The sequence below is a fragment of the Ursus arctos genome, unplaced genomic scaffold (genome assembly GCF_023065955.2).
Source record: "Ursus arctos isolate Adak ecotype North America unplaced genomic scaffold, UrsArc2.0 scaffold_4, whole genome shotgun sequence".
Lineage (NCBI taxonomy): Eukaryota > Metazoa > Chordata > Mammalia > Carnivora > Ursidae > Ursus > Ursus arctos.
In genome coordinates, this window is record NW_026623056.1 from 88,960,460 (window position 1) to 88,980,713 (window position 20,254).

The 20,254-nt window shown below is 45.8% G+C and overlaps 1 protein-coding gene across 1 annotated transcript; it reads right to left on the reverse strand.

Moving 5' to 3' along the window:
* Positions 1-208: 208 nt before the first annotated feature.
* Positions 209-20,001, reverse strand: LCA5L (lebercilin LCA5 like). The gene is made up of 7 exons (XM_057306788.1): positions 19,794-20,001; positions 15,869-16,383; positions 13,786-13,923; positions 8,672-8,756; positions 5,277-5,380; positions 4,996-5,113; positions 209-1,124 (listed from the first exon to the last, which is right to left on the reverse strand). The coding sequence occupies exons 1-7, from the start codon at positions 19,843-19,845 to the stop codon at positions 409-411; spliced, it is 1,728 nt and encodes a 575-aa protein (XP_057162771.1). The 5' UTR covers positions 19,846-20,001; the 3' UTR covers positions 209-408.
* Between the last annotated feature and the right edge of the window lie 253 nt (positions 20,002-20,254).

A 20,254-nucleotide genomic window follows, 5' to 3' on the forward strand; every position in this document is an offset into this window, starting at 1 on the left:
TTCTTTTTTTTTTTTTTTAAATAGAGTCGTCTCTTTCAAAGCTGCTTCCATGTGTTTTAGTTAAAACACAATTTGATTGCTGCGAACATTCCTACATATATGAGATGTGTGTGTCTTGACTGACTGAGACTTAGGAGCCTTGGAGTCACACAGAATATTAAAGTCGTGGAATAAATCAGTCTTCCAAAACAGAATGGACATGTTTCAGTTATAGGAAAAAAAGATATAACTTTATATTTGAAATGTCATTGGCTAATACACAATGGATTTTTAAAATTGAGTTATAATAAAACCTTAATTATCCAAAGTCAGCACACACACACACACACACACACACGAACATTATAAGATTAAAGGCACATAAGAACGAGAATATCGTATCAGAATGTATTAGGATATTGGCTATATTTAAATAATTATTTTTCTTTTTCCTTCTGCAGGTGAAGGTGACTTAATGGAATTTACCACAGTTCCGTTAGAGTCCCCGAGGGCGTTGCTGGCGGAGGCCTGACTGGGCGCTCGACGGTGCGTCTTACTTTCGGGAGTCGGCTGGGCCCGCTGAGCCGCAGGCCTGGTCCGGTCGTGCTTAAAGACGTGGCCCGACCCGAAGAGCTCTTCCATTAGACTGCTCTTCTTATCTCTGAAAGTATCTTTTGCTTTTGTTCGGGAAGACTTGCCGAAAGAGGGTTCATACCCACTCACAGAATGTTCTGGCTTCAGTCCTTCCGCGTTCCCGCGAGGCTTGCTGGTGGCCGCACCGCCTCTCGTCACACCGGCGCTGACCGGCCCTCCCGAGGCAGGAAGCCCGTGGTGCAGGTTCTCGATCGCTTCTGTGAACGAGTAATGCTTCCTCTGTCTGAAGGGTATCTTGATATTTGCAGCGGCATTTTTATCGGGCATCTCCTCCGTGTCATTTATCTGGAGACTTCTTTTGAACTTTTCTTTCCCTGCGTCGTCTTCCTGCTTCCCCTCCCTTTCAGGATGAGTCACTTGAATTCTTTTTGGTGGTAGTTCTTCTTTCACTGAAGTGGCTTTCTTTTCTTGATCTTCCTTTGTCTCTCTCTTTCTTCCAGTATTCTCCAGAGGTGGTTGTACTTCCAAATGTTCCTCTTCCTCTGATAAATCTGTATTCGGAAAATAGTCTATTTAGTGATCTTTGAGATGAACGGATTTCTATCTCAAGAAGGCGTGCTGAGTGCACGGACTGACATCTCCCAGGCACGTGAGCACATGCGTCCAACACTGGCGTACAGGGAAGGGGCTGGTAACAAGCTGGAAATGTGCTACTTTCTAGAACATGCCAAGGAAGAATTACGAAACCAAAAGAAACATATTCATGAAAGAATAGCTAACATTTGCTAAGCAGTTCCTAGTGGGTGTTCATCACTACTGTCGATGGAACACCAGTTAAAACAATGAGAATATTTCCCCATCCAAATGGGCAACTATTTTCCAGATTTGGTTAGAGTATTGGAACTTCTGGGGCACCTGGGTGGCTCAGTGATTAAGCATCTGCCTTTGGCTCAGGGCGGGATCCCAGGTCCCTGGGATCAAGCCCCACATCGGGCTCCTGCTCTGCCAGGAGCCTGCTTCTTCCTCTCCCACTCCCCTTGCTTGTGTTCCCTCTCTCACTGGCTGTCTGTCAAAAAAAAAAAAAAAATATATATATATATATATATATATGAACTTCTGTTCCCCATTGGTGGGTGTGTCCATTGGTACAGCTTTTTTTGGACGGCAATTTGCGCTATCAAAATTTTTTTAAATTTTTTTCTTTTTTTTTTAGAGCGAGAGCATGCATGTATGCATGGGGGGTGGAGAGGAGGGGCAGAGGGAGAGAGAGAATCTCAAGCTGACTCCCCGCTGAGCGTGGAACCTGACCCGGCGCTCGATCTCATGCCCCTGAGATCATGACCTGAACGGAGACCAAGAGTCAGATGCTCAGCTGAGTGCCATCCAGGCGCCCCTGTACCTAGCATGATTTTTTAAGTGAACATATTCTTAGATCCAACAACTGCACTTCTAGAACCAAACTCTATAGAAATACACAAAGATACGTATAGGGATGTGTACTGCAGCGTGGTTTAGTAACAAGGCAGCATCCCAAATGTGTGTCAGGGTCCCAGGGAAAGAGGTGGCACGCTCAGGCCGTGGGGTTCTGGGCAGCTGCTACAAAGAACGGGGTGGGTACTCATGAACCCACGGGAGAGAGGTTCGCAGTACGTTGTCAAATGAAAAAGTCACTTGAAGGTGAGCTTGCCTTTCCTGTTCCTTACCCAGGCACGCAGCGAGCCCTGCCCTCAGCCTCCCCCCTTCCGAGGCAGACAGACATGCACCCCTGAGGAAAACATGCACTGATGACCTGTGCCCTGACCACTTACAAACCTGACGGCTGCTCCTTTGTGACGGGACGGGGGCAATGTCACGTGAGCACAGGGTTGGAAGATTTTCTCACGGAATACATTCTGAAATAAGACTATTCATTTTAATCCAGGAAAATAAAAAAAGAATTCTGGCAAGAGCAGTTGTTTTAACAATTAATGGTGAGCAAAGCCAGTAGACTAGTTAATTCTAAATAACTTCCTGTTGTGCCCCACGATACTGGATGCAAATGTGAACATTTGACAACTTGGGCGAAATTGCTCATTTCCCACCTCCACTGTTCCATCACCTGTGTGAGTCACCTTTCCTGCCTGCGGTAGGGCAGTGGGCTGCTCTGGCTTTCCTGCACTGCCGCCTGGGGAGGCAGATGGGGTCCTTCCCGAACTCCAAGCCCTTCATGGCTCCCCATCGCCCTCAGAGAGAAGGCCCGAGTCCGCACCATGCTCACCGAGCTGTCCCGCAGCAGGACTCGCCCCATCCGCCGCCCAGTGCCCCTTGCGCAGTCCCTCTGGGCCCCGCAGTCTTCGCCCGGAATGCCCTTCTAGGTGTCCGCACAGGTCGCTCCTTCCCCTCAGCCCAGTCGTGGCTGCCCTGCCCTGCCCTCTTCTCCGGGTCGTTCTTTGCAGCACCACCGCCCTCAGACACGCCGCCTGCCTTACTTGTTTTACGCAGCGTTTGTCGTTCCACGCGGGAACAGAGCGCGCGAGGGCAGGACAGCTCGTCTTCACTGCTGCATCCCCAGTGCCCAGAGCCGCACCGGACACACTGTATGCTCCAAGAGTATTTGTCAAGGGAGTGAATAAGCTTTTCAGGACAATGTGAATTACCAACACGGCCCGACATCTCCGCGGAAAACAGACCAGTGACCCCAGAAGGAACCGAAAGTGGCGTTGTCAGCTTCCGCCACACTGCACCAGACTCGGAGGCGTCCAGCGAGCTCCGCCAAGGCTGTGTCATCACAGGGAGGGTGTGGGCCCTCCACGCCTCTCCGGAAGCCAGCCCACTCCGCCGAGGGAGCGCGGGACCCCCGACCCTGGGTGACTGGCCACAGCGGTTGTGTTTGCCAGCCGGGGGCACTCAGACACATTTCCTTCGGCAGTAGTTGAACATGGAAGCAACAGGGCATCGGCTTTAAAATTCTGAGCCTAGTGGCTCAGCTGGTGAAGCCTTGGATTCTTGATTTCCGCTCAGGTCATGATCCCAGTTCGAGGGATCAAGCCCCGGGTCGGGCTCCGCACTCAGCGGGGAGTCAGCTTGAGATTTTTCTCCCTCCCTCTGCCCCTACCCCACTTGCATGTGCCCACTCTCTCTGTCTAAAGAAACAAAATCTTTAAAAAATAATAAAATTCTGAAGGTCAATGATCTCCACCCTTGAATTTCTAGCCAATTATTAATCAAGGGTGAGGGTCGCATAACGCCGTTTCCAGATGGAAGCACCCACACTGACGTGGCCTGCGCCGGTTCTCCAGCAGCCAGGCGCGATGTGCTCTCAGGGCAGGACAGCGTTTACGGGGCAGGAGGGGGCAGGGCTCAGAACCAGGAGACTTCGCAGAGGACGGCGTCGCAGGAGCCTGCGGGGGTGGGGGGGGGGCGCCGCGCCGCGGGGTAGAGGGGACCGGTCCGGGGCCTGCGGCACTGCGGGCTGACGCCACCCAGACCCCCGCTCGGCCGATCTCCCGGGCACCGCGCGACCTCGGCCTGTCCCGCCCGCGGCCTGGTGAAGGTGCTGCCCTGGTCGCCACGCGCTGCCGCCGGGCCGGGGACAGACGCGCTCTGCTTGGACCTGCTGCCCAGCGCGGGAGCCGAGGCTGGTGGTCTCAGGACGGGAGATTCCGGGCAGCGCATTCCTTCCGAGCCGCTCTGTCCCGGCCTGGGTGCCAAGGCTCTGATGGGTCTCTGCCTCCCAGGGGGACGCACGACCTCACCCCAGACCCGACCCTTGGACATCGGGGAAGCTGAAGCCAGTCTGCATCTTTTCCTGGGAGTTTCCTTCCAAGCCTCCCTTAGAGGGGATGCTGCCCTTTACTCAGCTCGGCTTGGCTTCGCTAATCAGTGTGTCAAAACGGAACGTATTGTTGAAGGACACACGTTGTGAGGACCAAGAAGGGAGTGACGGGCATAAAACGGAAGCTGGTGGTGATTTCTGGCGGCCGGGGGCGCAGGGGTGTGGTTGGGCAGTGCCCACAGGTGTTCCGCGGCGCGCTAAGGTCCTAGTTCTCAAGAAGGGCAGTGGCTACACAGGTGTTCATTTCCTGATAATTCTTTACATTGTGTATGTGTGTTTTATGTATACTTTTATTTATTTTAATAAAGATTTTATTTATTTATTTGACAGAGAGAGAAAGAGAGAGCACAAGCTGGGTGAGCTGCAGAGAGAGGGAGATGCAGGCTCCCTGCTCCCTCTGGGGAGCCTGATGCCGGGCTCTATCCCAGAACCCTGGGATCATGACCTGAACCAAAATCAAGAGTCGGAGGCTTAATCAACTGAGCCACCCAGGCGCCCCTTATGTGTACTTTTACACACACTCACACACACACACACATACACACAGAATAATTCACAACTTAAATCAAGTAAGAGTAAAGGAAACTTTTACAAGTGGTTAAAATTACCTTCGTGTTTTCTCTTGGAATCCTCCTGGTTTGGAAGTTCGCTGCCACAGTGAGGAATAGCACGGGTTATTGCCGCTGATTTTTCTTTAGGACCAATGTTTCTGGTTGTCCTTTCACCCTATAATTTAGAAAAGTAGCATAACCACATTTTTTTGGGTACAGATCATTTTAAATTGCATTTTATTCAATGAATACAGATACTTCCGTGGAGCCTACGAGACTGTTCACGCGCTACCTGTAAAGACATCTTCAGACACTGCAGGGGTTCCAGTCTGTCGTACCTGAGCCGTCACAGACGGAGTGGCTTCCGACTTTTGGGTTTCCTGGTGTTTCATACTCGTCAACGAAAAGCTTCTGTCTGCTTGTACAGATTTTGTTGAAGAAACTACAGAACAGGTACATTCTATGTGAGAGACATTTTACATGTGGAAGCAACCGATTTTAGATATGAAATAACACTGAAGTTTGTAGGGTAAGACAAAGTGTCCAGTTAAAACTTTTTCCCCAATATATGGTTAACATCCGCCAGTTCCCCTTTCCCTGCCAGTTCACCCGATTTGTCTTAGTTTGGGCCACAAAGGTTGTGGGTGTCACAGTGTTAGACTCCAGAGCGAGGAGGCTTTAGGCTAGGTGGGCGCTGCTGTGGGAGGGCACCCGCGCGTGAGGCAGCGAGCCGCAGCGTTACCAATGTTAGAATGATAATCCATGCTGGAGCCCGCCACTAAATCTATACTTTTCTCAAAGTGTGATCGCATTTAAGTGACCCCATGGTTGCTATGATCATCTCTGCTACTTACAAAGCAGAAGCAAAGGAAGGCAAGGAAATTTGAGGTTGTTGCCTTTAAAAGTAAGCGGGTAGACAGATGACACAATACTCTATAAAAGGCTCCCCCCCCAATTGCTAGAGCTCCTACAGGAATTCAGCAACGTGACAGGATAGAAAATCAATGCCCAGAAACCAGTTGCATTTCTATACACTAGCAATGAGACAGAAGAAAGAGAAATTAAGGAGTTGATCATTAAGTGCGCCAAAGCCCATAAGATACCTAGAAATAAACCAAACCAAAGAGGCAAAGGATCTGTACTCAGAAAACTATAGAACACTCATGAAAGAAACTGAGGAAGACCACAAAGAAATGGAAAAATGTTCCACGCTCATGGGTTGGAAGGACAAATGTTAAAATGTCTAAGCTACCTAGAGCAATCTACACGTTCAATGCTATCCCTACCAAAATACCATCAATTTTTTTTTTTCACAGAGCTGGAACAAATAATCCCAAAATTTGTGTGGAACAAGAAAAGACCCCGAATAGCCAAAGGAATGTTGAAAAAGAAAACCAGAGCTGGGGGCATCACAATGCCGGACTTCAAGCTCTATTACAAAGCTGTAATCACCAAGACAGGATGGTCCTGGCACAAAAACAGACACGTAGATCAATAGAACAGAATGGAGAACCCAGAAATGGACCCTCAACTCTATGGTCAACTAATCGTCGACAAAGCAGGAAAGAATATCCAATGGAAAAAAGACAGTCTCTTCAACAAGTGGTGTTGGGAAAGTTGGACAGCCACATGCAGAAGAATGAAACTGGACCATTTCCTTACACCATGCACAACGATAAACTCAAAATGGATGAAAGACCTAAATGTGAGACAGGAATCCATCAAAATCCTAGAGGAGAACAAAGGAAGCACCCTCTTCGACCTCAGCCGCAGCAACTTCTTACTAGACACGTCTCCAAAGGCAAGGGAAACAAAGGCAAAAACGAACTATCAGGATTTCATCAAGATAAAAAACTCTTGCACAGTAAAGGAAACAGTCGACAAAACCAAAAGACAACTGACAGAATGGGAGAAAATATTTGCGAATGTCTTATCAGAGAAAGGACTAGTATCCAAAATCTACAAAGAACTTACCAAACTCAACACCCAAAGAACAAATAATCCAGTCAAGAAATGGGCAGAAGACATGAACAGACATTTCTTCAAAGAAGACATTCAAATGGCCAACAGACACATGAAAAAAATGCTCCACATCGCTCGGCATGAGGGAGATACAAATCGAAACCACAATGAGATGCTATCTCACCCTAGTCAGAATGGTTAAAATTAAGCCAGGAAATGACAGAAGTTGGCAAGAATGTGGAGAAAGGGGAGCTCTCCTGCACTGTTGGTGGGAACGCAAGCTGGTGCAGCCACTCTGGAGAACGGTATGGAGGTTCCTCAAAAAGTTGAAACTAGAGCTACCCTATGACCCAGCAGTTGCATTACTGGGTATTTACCCTGAAGATAGAAATGTAGTGATCTGAAGGGTACCTGCACCCCAATGTTTATAGCAGCAATAGCCACAATAGCCAAACTATGGAAAGAGCCCAGACGTCCATCGACAGATGAATAGATAAAGAAGATGTGGTTCATATATACACAATGGAATACTACTCAGCCATCAAAAAAATGAAATCTTGCCATTTGCAATGATTTGGATGGAACTAGAGGATATTCTGCTAAGCAAAATAAGTCAGTCAGAGAAAGACAATTACCATATCTCACTCATATGTGGAATTTAAGAAATAAGACAGGATCATAGGGGAAGGGAGGGGAAAATAAAACAAGATGAAATCAGAGAGGGAGACAAATCATGAGACTCTTAATCATAGGAAACAAACTGAGGGTTGCTGGAGGGGAGGGACTGGGGGGCTGGGGTAACTGGGGGATGGGCATTAAGGAGGGCACTTGATATAATGAGCACTGGGTATTATATGCGACTGATGAATCACTGAACTCTACCCCTGAAATAATAATACATTATATGTGAATTAATTGAATTTAAAACAACAACAACGACAATGACAAAAAGCAATAACAACAAAATAATAAGCACGTAGTGGCTTTTTCTACCAAACCAGGGGTGAGTGTTCCTATTGTACGTCTTCTGAGGAATGCCTGACGCTGGCAGATCTTGCGGGGGGTGGGTAAGGATGGCCTGTCTTGAAGGAAAAATACCACTCAGCAACGAAAAGGGACAAACGAATGATGGCGGCGGCAGCATGCGCGAATCTCAAAGGCATGGGGCCAGACACGGACGAGCACTGCTGTATGAGTCCACTCACAGGAAATTCTAGAACGGGCGAAGGAAGCTGCCCTGACAAGGGAAATCAGCGGTTGCCTGAGGCCAGTGCCAGGGACTCCTGATGGCAGGGGGTTGTGAGGGGTGCCCCTGAGGAAGGGGAGGTTCTGTCCTCACTGGGGTGCTGGTCACAGGCATATCAGCTTTTGTCAAAACCCACTGAAATGCACACTTAAAATGGGTGCATTTTATTGAGGCAAATTGTACCTAAATAATGATGATTTTAAAAACCCACAGACTGGCTAAGAGCTGTATGTAGAAAGTTCACTAGCTGGCGGAGATTTTGCTCCCAGCTGGGAAGTGGGGCTCCCGCTCTGCCTGCAGTGAGCACGCGCAGGACTTGGTTTAGAGGCCGGGAGGGCAGGAGAGCTTGTCTATGCCCTCCTGCTGTTTCGACCAGATCCCACAGCTCATTATCCTTCTAGAATCACAAAATGTTTCAATGCCTAGTACAATGATTTTTAAAATATCCATTATTTGCTTGATATAAAGTAGAAAAATACGACTACATACTTAAAAATAGACTGAGCAAAAATAATTAAAAGGTACCTTTTGGATAATCTTCTTTGTCATGTAAATTTTTAAGTATCCGACTAGTATAGATGTTTCTAATTTCAAGCTCTCGATCCTTCTCCTAAAGAGAACCACAATACCAATTTTTCTATAAATGTTTGCTCTTATCAGCCTCGATTTCTTCTATAAAGCAATTTCAGTGGGCTCAGTATTCTTTGAATACAGTCTATAGATGCTAGCAGAAACAGAAACAGGTCATATCCTTATATACCATTCCCGACACCAAAAAGTGCTTTTTAACAGAGCAGCAGACTTTTGTGCCGGGGACAGTATTGTCCAGGGCTTTTTGGGCCAGCGTCTCTCACTGTAGTTTTCCTCTCCCCTGGGTCTGTGCCGTGAAGTTTACTGGCTTTTTCTCCAATGGTCCAATATAGCCACTAGCCACGTTGTGATCTGAACTAATTGAAATGAAATGAACACGTCAGTCCTCCGTCACGTTACCCCTACTTCCAGTGCTCGGTAGCTGCCCGAGACTCGGGAGCACGCTGCTGGCTGGGGCGCGCAGAACATTCCCACCACCGCAGGAAGTTCTACTAGACACGATTGCATTCAGTGAGTGCAGGGTGCGCAAAGCCTAGAACAAAGGCATCATGGTTCGGCTTTGAATCTCAGTATTGACTTGTTATTTTATTATTTTTATTTTTTCAAGATTTATTTATTTATTTGAGAGAGCGAGCGAGCGAGCTTGAGCACAAGTAGGAGGGGCAGAGGGAGAGAGAATCCCAAGCCGACTCTGTGTTCGTGACCCTGAGATCACAACCAGAGCCAAACAGGAGGCGGACACTCAACCGACTGAGCCACCCAGGCCCCACCCGACAAAGTACTGACTTTTTAAAGTCTTGGCAAAACAAAAGCCATGAAATCCTGGCTTGTTGAGGGGAAAAAAAAAAGGTTTCGTTAAGCAGCAAACACTCCTCTTACACATGCATCAAGAGGCAAGCCTGTTAGACTTAAGACCACCAAGTTTTAGCCAAAACCGCAGTCAAAAGGAGTGTCTGAGTGAAGGGTTTCCTCCCTCTGTGTGATTATTCAGGAAAGCCTGGAGGAAGAGGCCCGGGGAAGGGCGGGGGCAGAGAAGGGGGGAGGGAGAGAGAGCAAGAGAGATCGGATGGAGTTCTGGTCTCCCTGCGCCCCTCAGAGATATTAAGGGGGTGAAGAAACAACTCTGAGGTTTGGGAAACTCTCAGCACAGGAGGCCTTGGCGTGGCCCTCGGAATTCAAACCCCTTTGTCAAGTGCCCAGGCCAGCGTGGAGTGACAGTAACATGGCATTGCCAAGTAGTAAGTGGAAAAGGCTAAAGGCAATGTCCAGGCAAAGGGCCAAAGGTAGCGCTTCCCTCACTTGCACAGGGAGAGGGACCCCACAGAGGGGAACGTGCTCCCCAGTCCTCCAGGTTACTGACCCAGGTGATCCCACAGCACAGACTCAGATCAGATGACAGATGGATCTCAAGGCATTGGCACCAACAGACAAGTGAAGATCACCAAGATCTGACCTACTGAGAAGAGGCTGTGAATTTCACCAGCCATATTCAGCAGACACCAGCCAGGTCCGGGGGGCTTGGCTAGTTAAGACCAGTCCCAAATTCAGGTATTAATGATTTATGTTAATATGGCAGACTGCATTTTCCTAAAATGGCTTCAGCAATCTTTCTGGTCCCATTTCTGGTCCCATGCTCTCCCAGAACTTGTGACTCCCCATCGAAAATCCACTGCTCCCCCTCTTGTGCTGCCTTGACAAAGGGAATGAGGCAGAAGAGACGCCGTGTGACTGGTTCTCTTTCTGTCTGTATCTCTCCACTTTTCTCGTTGGAACCTCGCCGCCATGTTGTGCGGAAGCCCACACCACATGAGGGTGGTCTGGCCAATGCTCCAGTTATGATCTCAGCCGTCAGTTGGCACCAACTGCAGACATATGAATGAGACTTCAGAGAACTCCAGCCCCCAGTCTTTGGACCACCTTAGGTGATGTCAAGAGTGGCAGAGATGAGCTCTTTCCAGCAAGCCCTGCCCACATTGTGGATTCGTGAACAAAAATAATATTCTCATTTCTTAAGCCACTGAAAGTTGTGAAGTAATATGTTATGCAGCCACAGTGACTGGAGCAGTCAGGGCACTAAAACATCCTTAAGGTTTCTATTCCTTTTCTCCTTGGGTCAGTACTAGGGATGACCATGAAGCATAAAAGGCAATCTCATTTTTCCAGATGAAACAGGGCTGGAAAGAAGGTAGGAGTATACGCTGAATGCAGGAAGAAACTATCGGTGATAGGCCATGGGTGTAATGACTGACTGATGGGAAAAGACCCAGCGGATTGTTTTAAATTACTTCGTACAACACATTCTTTGCATGTCTTATTTTCCTTCATGTATTTTTCATCTGTCTTCTGGCTCTTTGTTTTGGGGAGATTTCTTCAGTGTCCATGGATTTTCCTTATCTTCTAGCTCTTCTACTGAATTTTGTATGCTGGAATCTTCTTTGAGTTTTTACTTACTGTTTTCTGATTTTTTCCATGTTCATAATATTCTTATTTTATGGGCATGGTATCTTCTATCCCGGATATTAAACTGAACCTACAGGGTGAGCTGTTCTGCTTGCTATTCCTGCACTTTCTTTATGATGCTGGTTTTCTTCACAGATGTGGTTGCTTGAGCATATTTAAGAATGAGGGGCTGGATTATTTTATTTACCTACCTATTTGTTTTATATAGAAATGTATTTCCTTAGTAGGCTTCTTACCGGAACAGGAAGGCAGGCTGGCTCTGGGTAAATCAATGGGACTTGCTAACTGTCAGGTTTCACTCTGGGCTGAGTCATTCCCGTATTCCAGAATGTACTCTTTGAAGGGCTTTACCGGGAATGTCAGCATTTTACCCTAGGTGCCCTGTTTCTTCTCAAGCAATTCATTCAGGAACTTCCTGCCTGATGGAAGATGCTGGACTCGGGTGCTGTGAGTGCCATTGACAGACCGGGCAGGTGAGCCTGGTGATGCAATCCCACGAGCTCAGGTGCTTTCCCTCCTGTCCTCCGCTGGACAAATGCTTCCCCAGCACCTCTTGCTGTGGCTTCTGCTCTGTGTCACCCCCATAAATGCTTCCACCCACTTTCTGTCTTCAGTAAATGTACCCAAATCTCTGCTGTTTGCCGATGACTTGCCCCCAGCTCCTTGCTTTTGTGTGTCTACTTTCTTTCGGTCCTTTACTGATTCCTCCCGCGGGGGTTCTGAAGGGAGCGCAGTTAGATATGGTCTATCATCCCCAACAGTTGAGGCCAGAGTGAACAATGTCCTTCTCAGCCCAAAACAGAATCCCCGTTTATCTGCTGGTGAATGTGGTATAAGGTCCCCGCCTCTCGTGACAGCAGCTGGTCTCCTGATGCGTGGTGTCCCCCCCCCCCCCCCACGATTCTGATTTCGCAGGTGTGGGTGTGGCCGGGCCAATGGAGTTTTCAAGGCTCCCCAGATGATGAAGGTGTGGCCAAGTCTGCGGGCCTCGGCTTCAACCAAATGCGGAGACGGCTGCCCCAAGGCTCTGCTCCTGCTGGTCACTGTGCTGAGTCTGAGCGTGGGGTTTCCCTCCCCGTTCCTGGTACCTCACCAGCAATTTTTCTGCAATGTGATTTAGGTTGTGATTATTTGTGTCTGGTTTCTCCATCAATCCAAAAAATTGTTTTTGATCCTTTTATCTTCCAGAAATTCTTTGGCAGTTCTGGTACAATTGTGGTATCCTTTCTGGGGTTATGGGTTATTGTTTTAAAAATACGTTTTCTGTCATTTCCATGGGGTTGGTGCAGGAAGGGATGAAAAACATGCATTTAGCCCATCTTCTTAATCTATTCCAACTCTTTTTTATGCATAAATATGTGATTTTTCTTATTTTTCCCTTTGAAAGGATTTTATTATAAAAATATAAAAAATATGTAAAAGTAGAGAAAATAGTACAGTGAATCTCTATGAACCAATGAACCAGATTCACTAATGAACAACTCATGCCCTGTCTGTTTCTCTCTACACACCACCCTCTCTGATCTCTGATCCATTCCCTGTCTGGGAATTATTTTGAAGCAAATCCTAGACATCATATAATTTAATATGTAAGCCTTTCCCTGTGTATCTATAGCAGACAAGGCATCCCTTTTAAAACCTAACCACAAAAAATCAACATCTCACCTACCAAAAAAAAATCAGTAATAATCCCGTGATATCAAATATTCAGTTTGTTTCACATTTTTCCAAGTGTTCTATAATTTTTTTAAAAAGTTTGCTTGAATCAGATTCCAAACAAGGTCCAAAACATTGAGATTAATATGTAAAAAATTTTATTTATTTATTTGAGAGAGAGTGAGAGGGAGAAGCAGACTCCCCATTGAGCAGAGAGCCTGATGTGGGACTTGATCCCAGGACCCTGAGACCATGACCTGAGCCAAAAGCAAACGCTTAACCAACTGAACCACCCAGGTGCCCTAATTCTCATCTTTAAAGCACAGTTTATTTTTTTCTTTTTAAAAGATTTAATTAATTAATTTATTTAGAGTGCGAGTGGGGAAGGGGCAGAGGGAGAGAGAGAATCTCGAGCAGACGCCACCGCTCATTTTCCTGAGATCATGACCTAAGTTAAAACTGAGTGCGCCGCACAAAGGACTGCGCCACCCAGGCGCCCCTAAAGCACACTTTAAAGACAGTTTTGCAAACATTTCCAAGGGAGACTTTAAAATAAATTTGTGGGTCACTAAAATTACTCAAAATATTTTAAGGATGTAAGGTAATTTTAAAATTTTAAAAACTTAGTTTGGGTTCCATTAAAAAGATAACAAAACACACTCATATTCATTCATGTGATGGAATGAGATGTTAACAGGAAGTTTTGCTAATGGATAGCGTAGAGATTTAATTTCTCTCGTTGCAGCACACATTCACCAGGCTGTGAACTCACCCCGGTAATTTCAGATCCTCTGTCTGTTCATATGGTTGTAGGGAAAAAAAAGTTACTTTGAGAAATAGATGCTTGAAGTTAAATAATTTAAAGAATAGCTCTGGTATTTTGGGAACCAGAATTTCACAACTTTTGTTACATTTTGCTTTAAAAGAAGTACCTTAAGTTTTTGTTGAAGGCGTTTTATTTCCATTTGCAGAGTCTTCGTAGAGGCTTGAGCTGCTAACGTCTTCCGGGTCTCAATGGCCAGCTGCCGATTGAAGGCTCTGTTGTTCAACCGCAGTTGTTTTTCCAAGCTCTGAAAACAGTATATATTTCAACTATTCTGTAACCAATGTAGTATTGTTAAAAACAAACAAACAAACAAACAACTCCAATTGCAATGGAACTAATTGCACTTATGAGAAATGTGAACTTTTAATACAATTTTAGTGCATGGCTGCTGCAGGGGACATATATTAGAACTAAATATAACCACACACACAAACACAAAAGCCAAAACACCCCAGATCCCAACTCTAGAAAATCAATATATTTTGAATCTAATGTTTTTCACACTCTGGAATTTGATTAAAAAAATACAAACAACTTTTGAAAATTTCTGGAAAATTAATGAATATAATCAATGCTATGCCTTAAAACCCAACCCAAGTGGCTGTGCCAACGCGGGGGCTGCTAACGTGGCACGTGGACGCCGGAGCTCTGTCGGGCCTCAGCCGCTGGAGGGCTGGCCAGCAGCAGAGCAGCCGTGCGGGCCGGAGTCTCAGCTCACTGACCCTGGAAGCTCCTGCAGGGACTCGCCCCCCGCACCCCCCAAGGAGGAAAGAATTCTAAGACCAGGAGATCTCTGCCAGCCCTGCGGCCACCCGCATCCAGGGCTCATGGGGGTGCGGGCACCCCCTCTCCATCCTCTCCAGCATGAGAATTTTATTGCAAACCTCTTTGGTCTGGACTTTGACAGAGGCTTGGCCAAAAGGCCCTTTCTTTCTTTTTTCCCCAGTTATAGTATTAATACTTTCTCATTAAAGAAAAGTGGGGCGATATGGTAACAACTAGAAGGATGAAATAACCCCTAAAAATCCCAGTCCCCAAACTATTAACATTAAAAAATATGTTTTGGCTCATAAACGTTTTCTCCAACCACCAAATGCCTGACAACCAACCAAAGTTTCCCATATGACCAAGTTCATCTGGTAAGAAAATAGTTCTTGAATTCTTTTTGGTTTTGGTTACAGATATAAAACATGAACTACTTAACATGCCTATGTAAAAATATGTAGATGAGATAGAAATACATTTACTTTTCCCTGATGGACACGTGCTAAGATGGGTCCAATATCACCTGGAAAAAGCGAAATAATAGCCGTTTGGTATATAAATTACATGACTGAAAATGAGGCTGCTTATCATTTTCTGCAGCTCACACACCCATTTTATGGGAGAAAATGCTCTTTGAAAATAAAGGAGGATTTTACCAAAGAGGAAACAACTGATAAAAGAAAGGGGATGAAATGAACTTGATATTTTCTTTTTATTTCAAATTCATTAAAAAATTGGCCTCTTGCCATCATATAATAAGGCATTAAGCAGTCAATTTTTAAAATTTATGTTCGTCTATAGAGACCAAGAACTAACATGAAATCGGCAGAATTCTCAGTAGAATCAGGGTGTTTTCCCAAATCATCCCTTACAGTGCGGTCCCCGAGCCCTTGATGACCAAGCATCATTCAGGAAGATCAACGCGTTCATGGCAGTGATTTTGGTTCACTTCCCCTCTCTGTTCCCAGGAGCATGACCGGGGCAACACTTCTGTTGGGAACATACCAACAATGTCTGTGCGGTGCTGAGAAGTCAGCTGACCAGGGAATATGAGGAAAGGGGCGGGAGAGATGCAGGGGGCAGGCTTTTAAGGAAGGAGGCTTTTAATAAACAGTTTGAAGTAGAAGTTTAGAAGGTTTCACCCAACCCAACCTTTCCAGCACACGAACAGGCTTAGAGAATGGTCATTTCCAGACCAACAAGCCCAGCCACAGAATGAGCTCACTAGACCGCAGAAGGACCATCTCCCCTGCCCCTGCCCCTGACCCCCCCACCCCCGCCCCACCTTAGACAGCATCACTGGTGTGGCCTGTGAGCCAAGCAGCTGGCGATGCTTCACTGCACAGCGGCAAGTGTCATGCACGTGCTCCCTCCTCCACGTTCATTTTGGAACATTACAATTTCTAGGCCTCTGAAATACGGACCTGTATTTTTTTGTCATTTGCCTCCGTTTTTGTTGTAAGAACAGACAATCTTTGAGTAAGTTCCTCCCTCTCTGCAAGGTTTTTGTCTTCAGAAAGTTTCTGCAGCACCTGCAAGGCGTCTTTAGTCCTCAGCAGCTCACTGTCAGCTTCTCGAAGTTTCCTGGACGCACTTCTTTCCTTTTCCTGGGATTTCCTAAGTAGCTGCCTCAAATTTTTGACTTCGTTCTGATGTTTTGCCGTAATCTGAGGTAGATTATTTTGTGAGCTCTCGTATTTCCCTAGAGCTTTCAAGTGCTTAAACTGAAGGTGTTTCAAAAATTGGTTTTCTATGACCGTGGCTTCCAGTCTACGGTGGATATCACCAAGTTCGTTTTTTAGCTCTTTAATCTTATGAAGCCTTGCTGAGAGTAGGCGGTGAGTCATGGCATCTCTTCTTTGGGTAATCATTGTGTTTTGGGAATTTAAAAGTGGTGCATTCCTGCTGTGCTTGTTTTCAACTGAGATTTCCTTCTGGCCTGTGTAAGCAGATAATCCAGTTTGTTACTAGTCCTACACATATAGATACGCAGATATGCACGTTTGCGTTCCCCCGCCCCCACCCCGCACACGTACACAGGCAAACTGGAAGGGGAAAGAACATGTCACGAGTGGCCATGCTCCAGGATAGTGATTGCGTCTGCAGAATACGTCCTTCAAGGTCAGCAGTAGTCTATGTAACAGCTGAAGACTGTGAGTCATTTGGCCAAGGTTATAGAACCACAAAGTCCCACAGAATAGATTGAAAACCAGGTCTTCTTTGACTGGAAAACCTATACTTATTTCTATTATTAAAGCTACACTAAAAACCATAATAATAGAGAACATTTACTAAAGGCTTACCGTGTGTTAAGCATTGAACTAAATGCTTTATGTAGATTGTCTGCTATAATCTTTCCGATAATATGTTACAAGGCGGTTTGAGCATCACCTTGCAGTCCAGCGTTATGTATGAAGATCTCCTATATTCAAAAGACCCCTAGAAAGCCATCGAACTGCTTAGAGGAAATATATGGATATTCCAACTCTCAGTAAATCCATCAGAGACCATTTTTCCTGTTACTTTGGGCTCTAAAGGAAGGAGTTAGTTGGCTTGTATTCAGAAGTCTGTTTTAAACAAAATGTATCTAAACTATATTACACCCAGCTTGGAAGCACCAAGCTTACATAACTGAATTGAGTGTGTCAAATGTATATGTCACATCACTGTGTTATTATCCCCTTTTAAAGATGAGCAAACTGATGCTTCGTGAAGTCACTTACTGATGGGTGCACAGCCAGGAAGTGGGAGACGGAACCCAGGTCCCATATGTATGTGCACTTGTATGACATTTATGTACGTGTATGTGCACGCTGCACATGTGTGTGTTCATACATATCTGTATTCTGAGAGAGACTGAAACTAGATTCTAGGATCTAAAAAAACATGGTCTTCATCCTGGAGACAGAAAGCACTTAGTGGCCAATGTCACTGGCGTCCTAACCTTAAGCTATTGGCCCAAGTGTGGACACATCATCTGAGACTTGGCTTAACATGTTTGGTATAGGTGGTGGGAAAGGTGGTTCTGCCCGCGCTGGAAGTGAGCCAGCAGAAACTGAGGATGCTTTTGGGGTAAGGCATTTCAATCGTGACTATGACAGACTACACAGGGGTGACAACGATCATAGCATCTGTATCACATCAATAATTGATGGACTGTCTTTACAACTATGCCTCCAGAGGTCTTTATTTTCCCACTGGGAACGATTTAGTAAGGGCTCTGGTTGGATATTTGGGTACTTTGGAATAGGTTTTTGAGCACATCGAAAATCGGAAAGCAGAAGTCAGTCTCTAGGACACCTACTGGAAGGCCAGGCACTTCAATGCCTTGGCGCTGGCTGGGGGAGCCCCAGACCCAGGCAGTGTGGATCGGGCTGGATTACAACAGGGGTGGGTGGGGGCTGTCATGTCCTACACCATGTCCAGCATGACTGAAGCCTGACTCCCAGCGTATAATGTTTTACATCTCTTGAGTGGTGTGACCTGGAGGAGAGAGGGATTTCCCTGGGACTAGAAGGATGAGGGGTGGTGGGTTCTCTGTCCCTGTCTCGTGCTGTGCTCAAGTGATGGGAGGGCAGAGTCGGCGTGAGTGGGTGCCTGGCACTAATCCCTGTGGCCCAGGGAGCAGGTGGGCCAAGGCCGCGGGATGAGGTGTGCATACAGGGCGTGGGTACTTTGAAAACAGGAGGTGCCAGCCCCTTAGTGATCAATGTGCTTGGACAAGGAGCACATAAGTGATGAGAGTGAAGGACCAGAAGCCCTTCCCCAATGTTTTCGTCTGTGTAAGGTCACACTCCTTCCATCCCCCAAATACGCCTGAGATTGAATTTTTTGCCTACCCTAGTGGGTGTTTGGGGGAGGATGAACCAGACTTGTTTGCTTCAGAAGGTCGATATACCACTTGTGTTTGAGTGATACAGAATAAATTCATACTATACACATTGCGCACACTTGTATACTAATTAAGGTATGGAAAGTTGAAACAGGGTTTAGTCTTTAATGATTTTGTATCTCATTACACTAACCTACACATGTAAGAATGACAAAATTTACAATTTCTTTCTCTTTTTTGTTTTTTAGTTAATATATAGTGTATTATTAATTTCAGGGGTAGAATTTAGTGATCATATAACATATAACATATATGTTATATGAGCATCTAACACCCAGTGCTCATTACATCACATACCCTCCTTAATGCCCACCCCCCAGTTACCCCATCCCCCTACCTCCCTCCCCTCCATCAACCCTCAGTTTGTTTCCTAGAGTTCAGGGTCTCTTCCAATTTCTCATTTCATACAATGAGGCAGATTTCGCCTAATGATTGAACTATTCTTAATGAAGTGCCCCAATTTAGGACCAGGTATCTTGCATAAAACACTCAATAAATATTTGTAGAATAAATGAGGAAACAATTTTTAAAAGTTAGATTATCAGTCACTTAGAACCCCAAGGGCAGTTCCTGTAGAAACAGTTCTATAAATGCTAACTGCCTTTCATACAGCCCCCCGAGGTGTAGAGTCAATATAAAATGTAGCGTATAGAGCCACGATCCCCATCACAAAACCTTGGGGCCAGACTGTTTCTGAATCATCATTATTATTATTTGGTGCATGTACAGTATTTTCCATAGTACTCCCAGTAGGGTTGGGGACGACACACTTCGAAGAACATTTTTGTGAAATATAGGACTAGTCACACTAAGTGAAATAAAGAAAGATCAGTCTCATGTTAGTTCAAATCAGGTTTTTGTTGCCGAATCAGTTTAGGTGCCAAAGATATAGAAAATGTTTGATTTTCAGAGTTTTGTAAATTATAAATGTGGATAAGAAATTGTAACCTTGGAGCCTAACCACAATGCGGGTTCCGCTGTGATACTCTCTTCCAAATGCCACAAAGAGACTTCTTTTGACAGAGTCCCACGTGAGAGGAAGGAACTGGACTTTTCATTCCTACCCTGGTCCTTGCCTATGAGTATAAGGCTCCCACCTCTCTGGAAAAGGGGCTTTTTGCCTTTTGAGAATCTGGTAGAAGCTTATGGGTCCTTCTCCCTAGAAAAGTTCACAAATGCAAATAGACACAAAAAATGCAAAGATTTTCATGCGGCCCACAGACAAAGGTCTTAGATTAAGAATCCCTACCGACAGCTCGGAGGAAGGGGACCTGAAGGTTCTAGATGACCCAGAAGTAGCACAGGGAGGCAGGGGGTGAGACGAGGGATATCACAAGGCTCCTTCAAGTTGGGACAGTTAGGAACGGACGGTGTTGTGCTCTTACAGTCCATGAGGGAATGACAGTAGTAACGGCCTTTGGAACCACCCCTATTTCAAAGGATGATCTTTGCCTCACCGGACTTGAAGCCCATCTTCCTGGGGTGTTGAAACGGGTTTTTACATGTCATTGGCAAGTCAAACCTTGGTTCTTCAGCTGAGATGAAAGGCAAGAAGCCAGTGAGATCCAAGTATCTGTAACGAGGCCACCTGTTAACTAAAAACGGAACCGACCTCACTAGTGGGCTCCAGGAGGGTAAGTCGGGCAAGAGGGCTAGGCTTCACATTTCAGCCTAACTTCCTGCCGCCTTGTCATGATTCTTAATTTCTCTATTTCCCAATTCCTTCTATAAAAGTTCACTTACACATACGCATTTGAAATATGGGAGGACAAGCAAACGGAATGTGGACGACTTCAAATTCTAGCGCATTAAATAACAATGTCATTAGAAACGGAAACTTGGTCTTGCTCGGGAAGTGTTGCTTCTTACCTTTAGATTGGGAGATTTTAGAAATGTACTTTTTCTTCTCATCCTTTTT

Excerpts from the sequence above, each read along its gene's own strand:
- LCA5L (XM_057306788.1), bottom strand. The coding sequence starts at position 19,845 with ATGACATGTAAAAACCCGTTTCAACACCCCAGGAAGATGGGCTTCAAG. Across the intron at positions 8,757-13,785 it reads GCCTTCAACAAAAACTTAAG|GAGAAGGATCGAGAGCTTGA; the intron begins GTACTTCTTTTA and ends GGTTCTCTTTAG. Across the intron at positions 1,125-4,995 it reads TTCCAAGAGAAAACACGAAG|ATTTATCAGAGGAAGAGGAA; the intron begins GTAATTTTAACC and ends TTCCGAATACAG.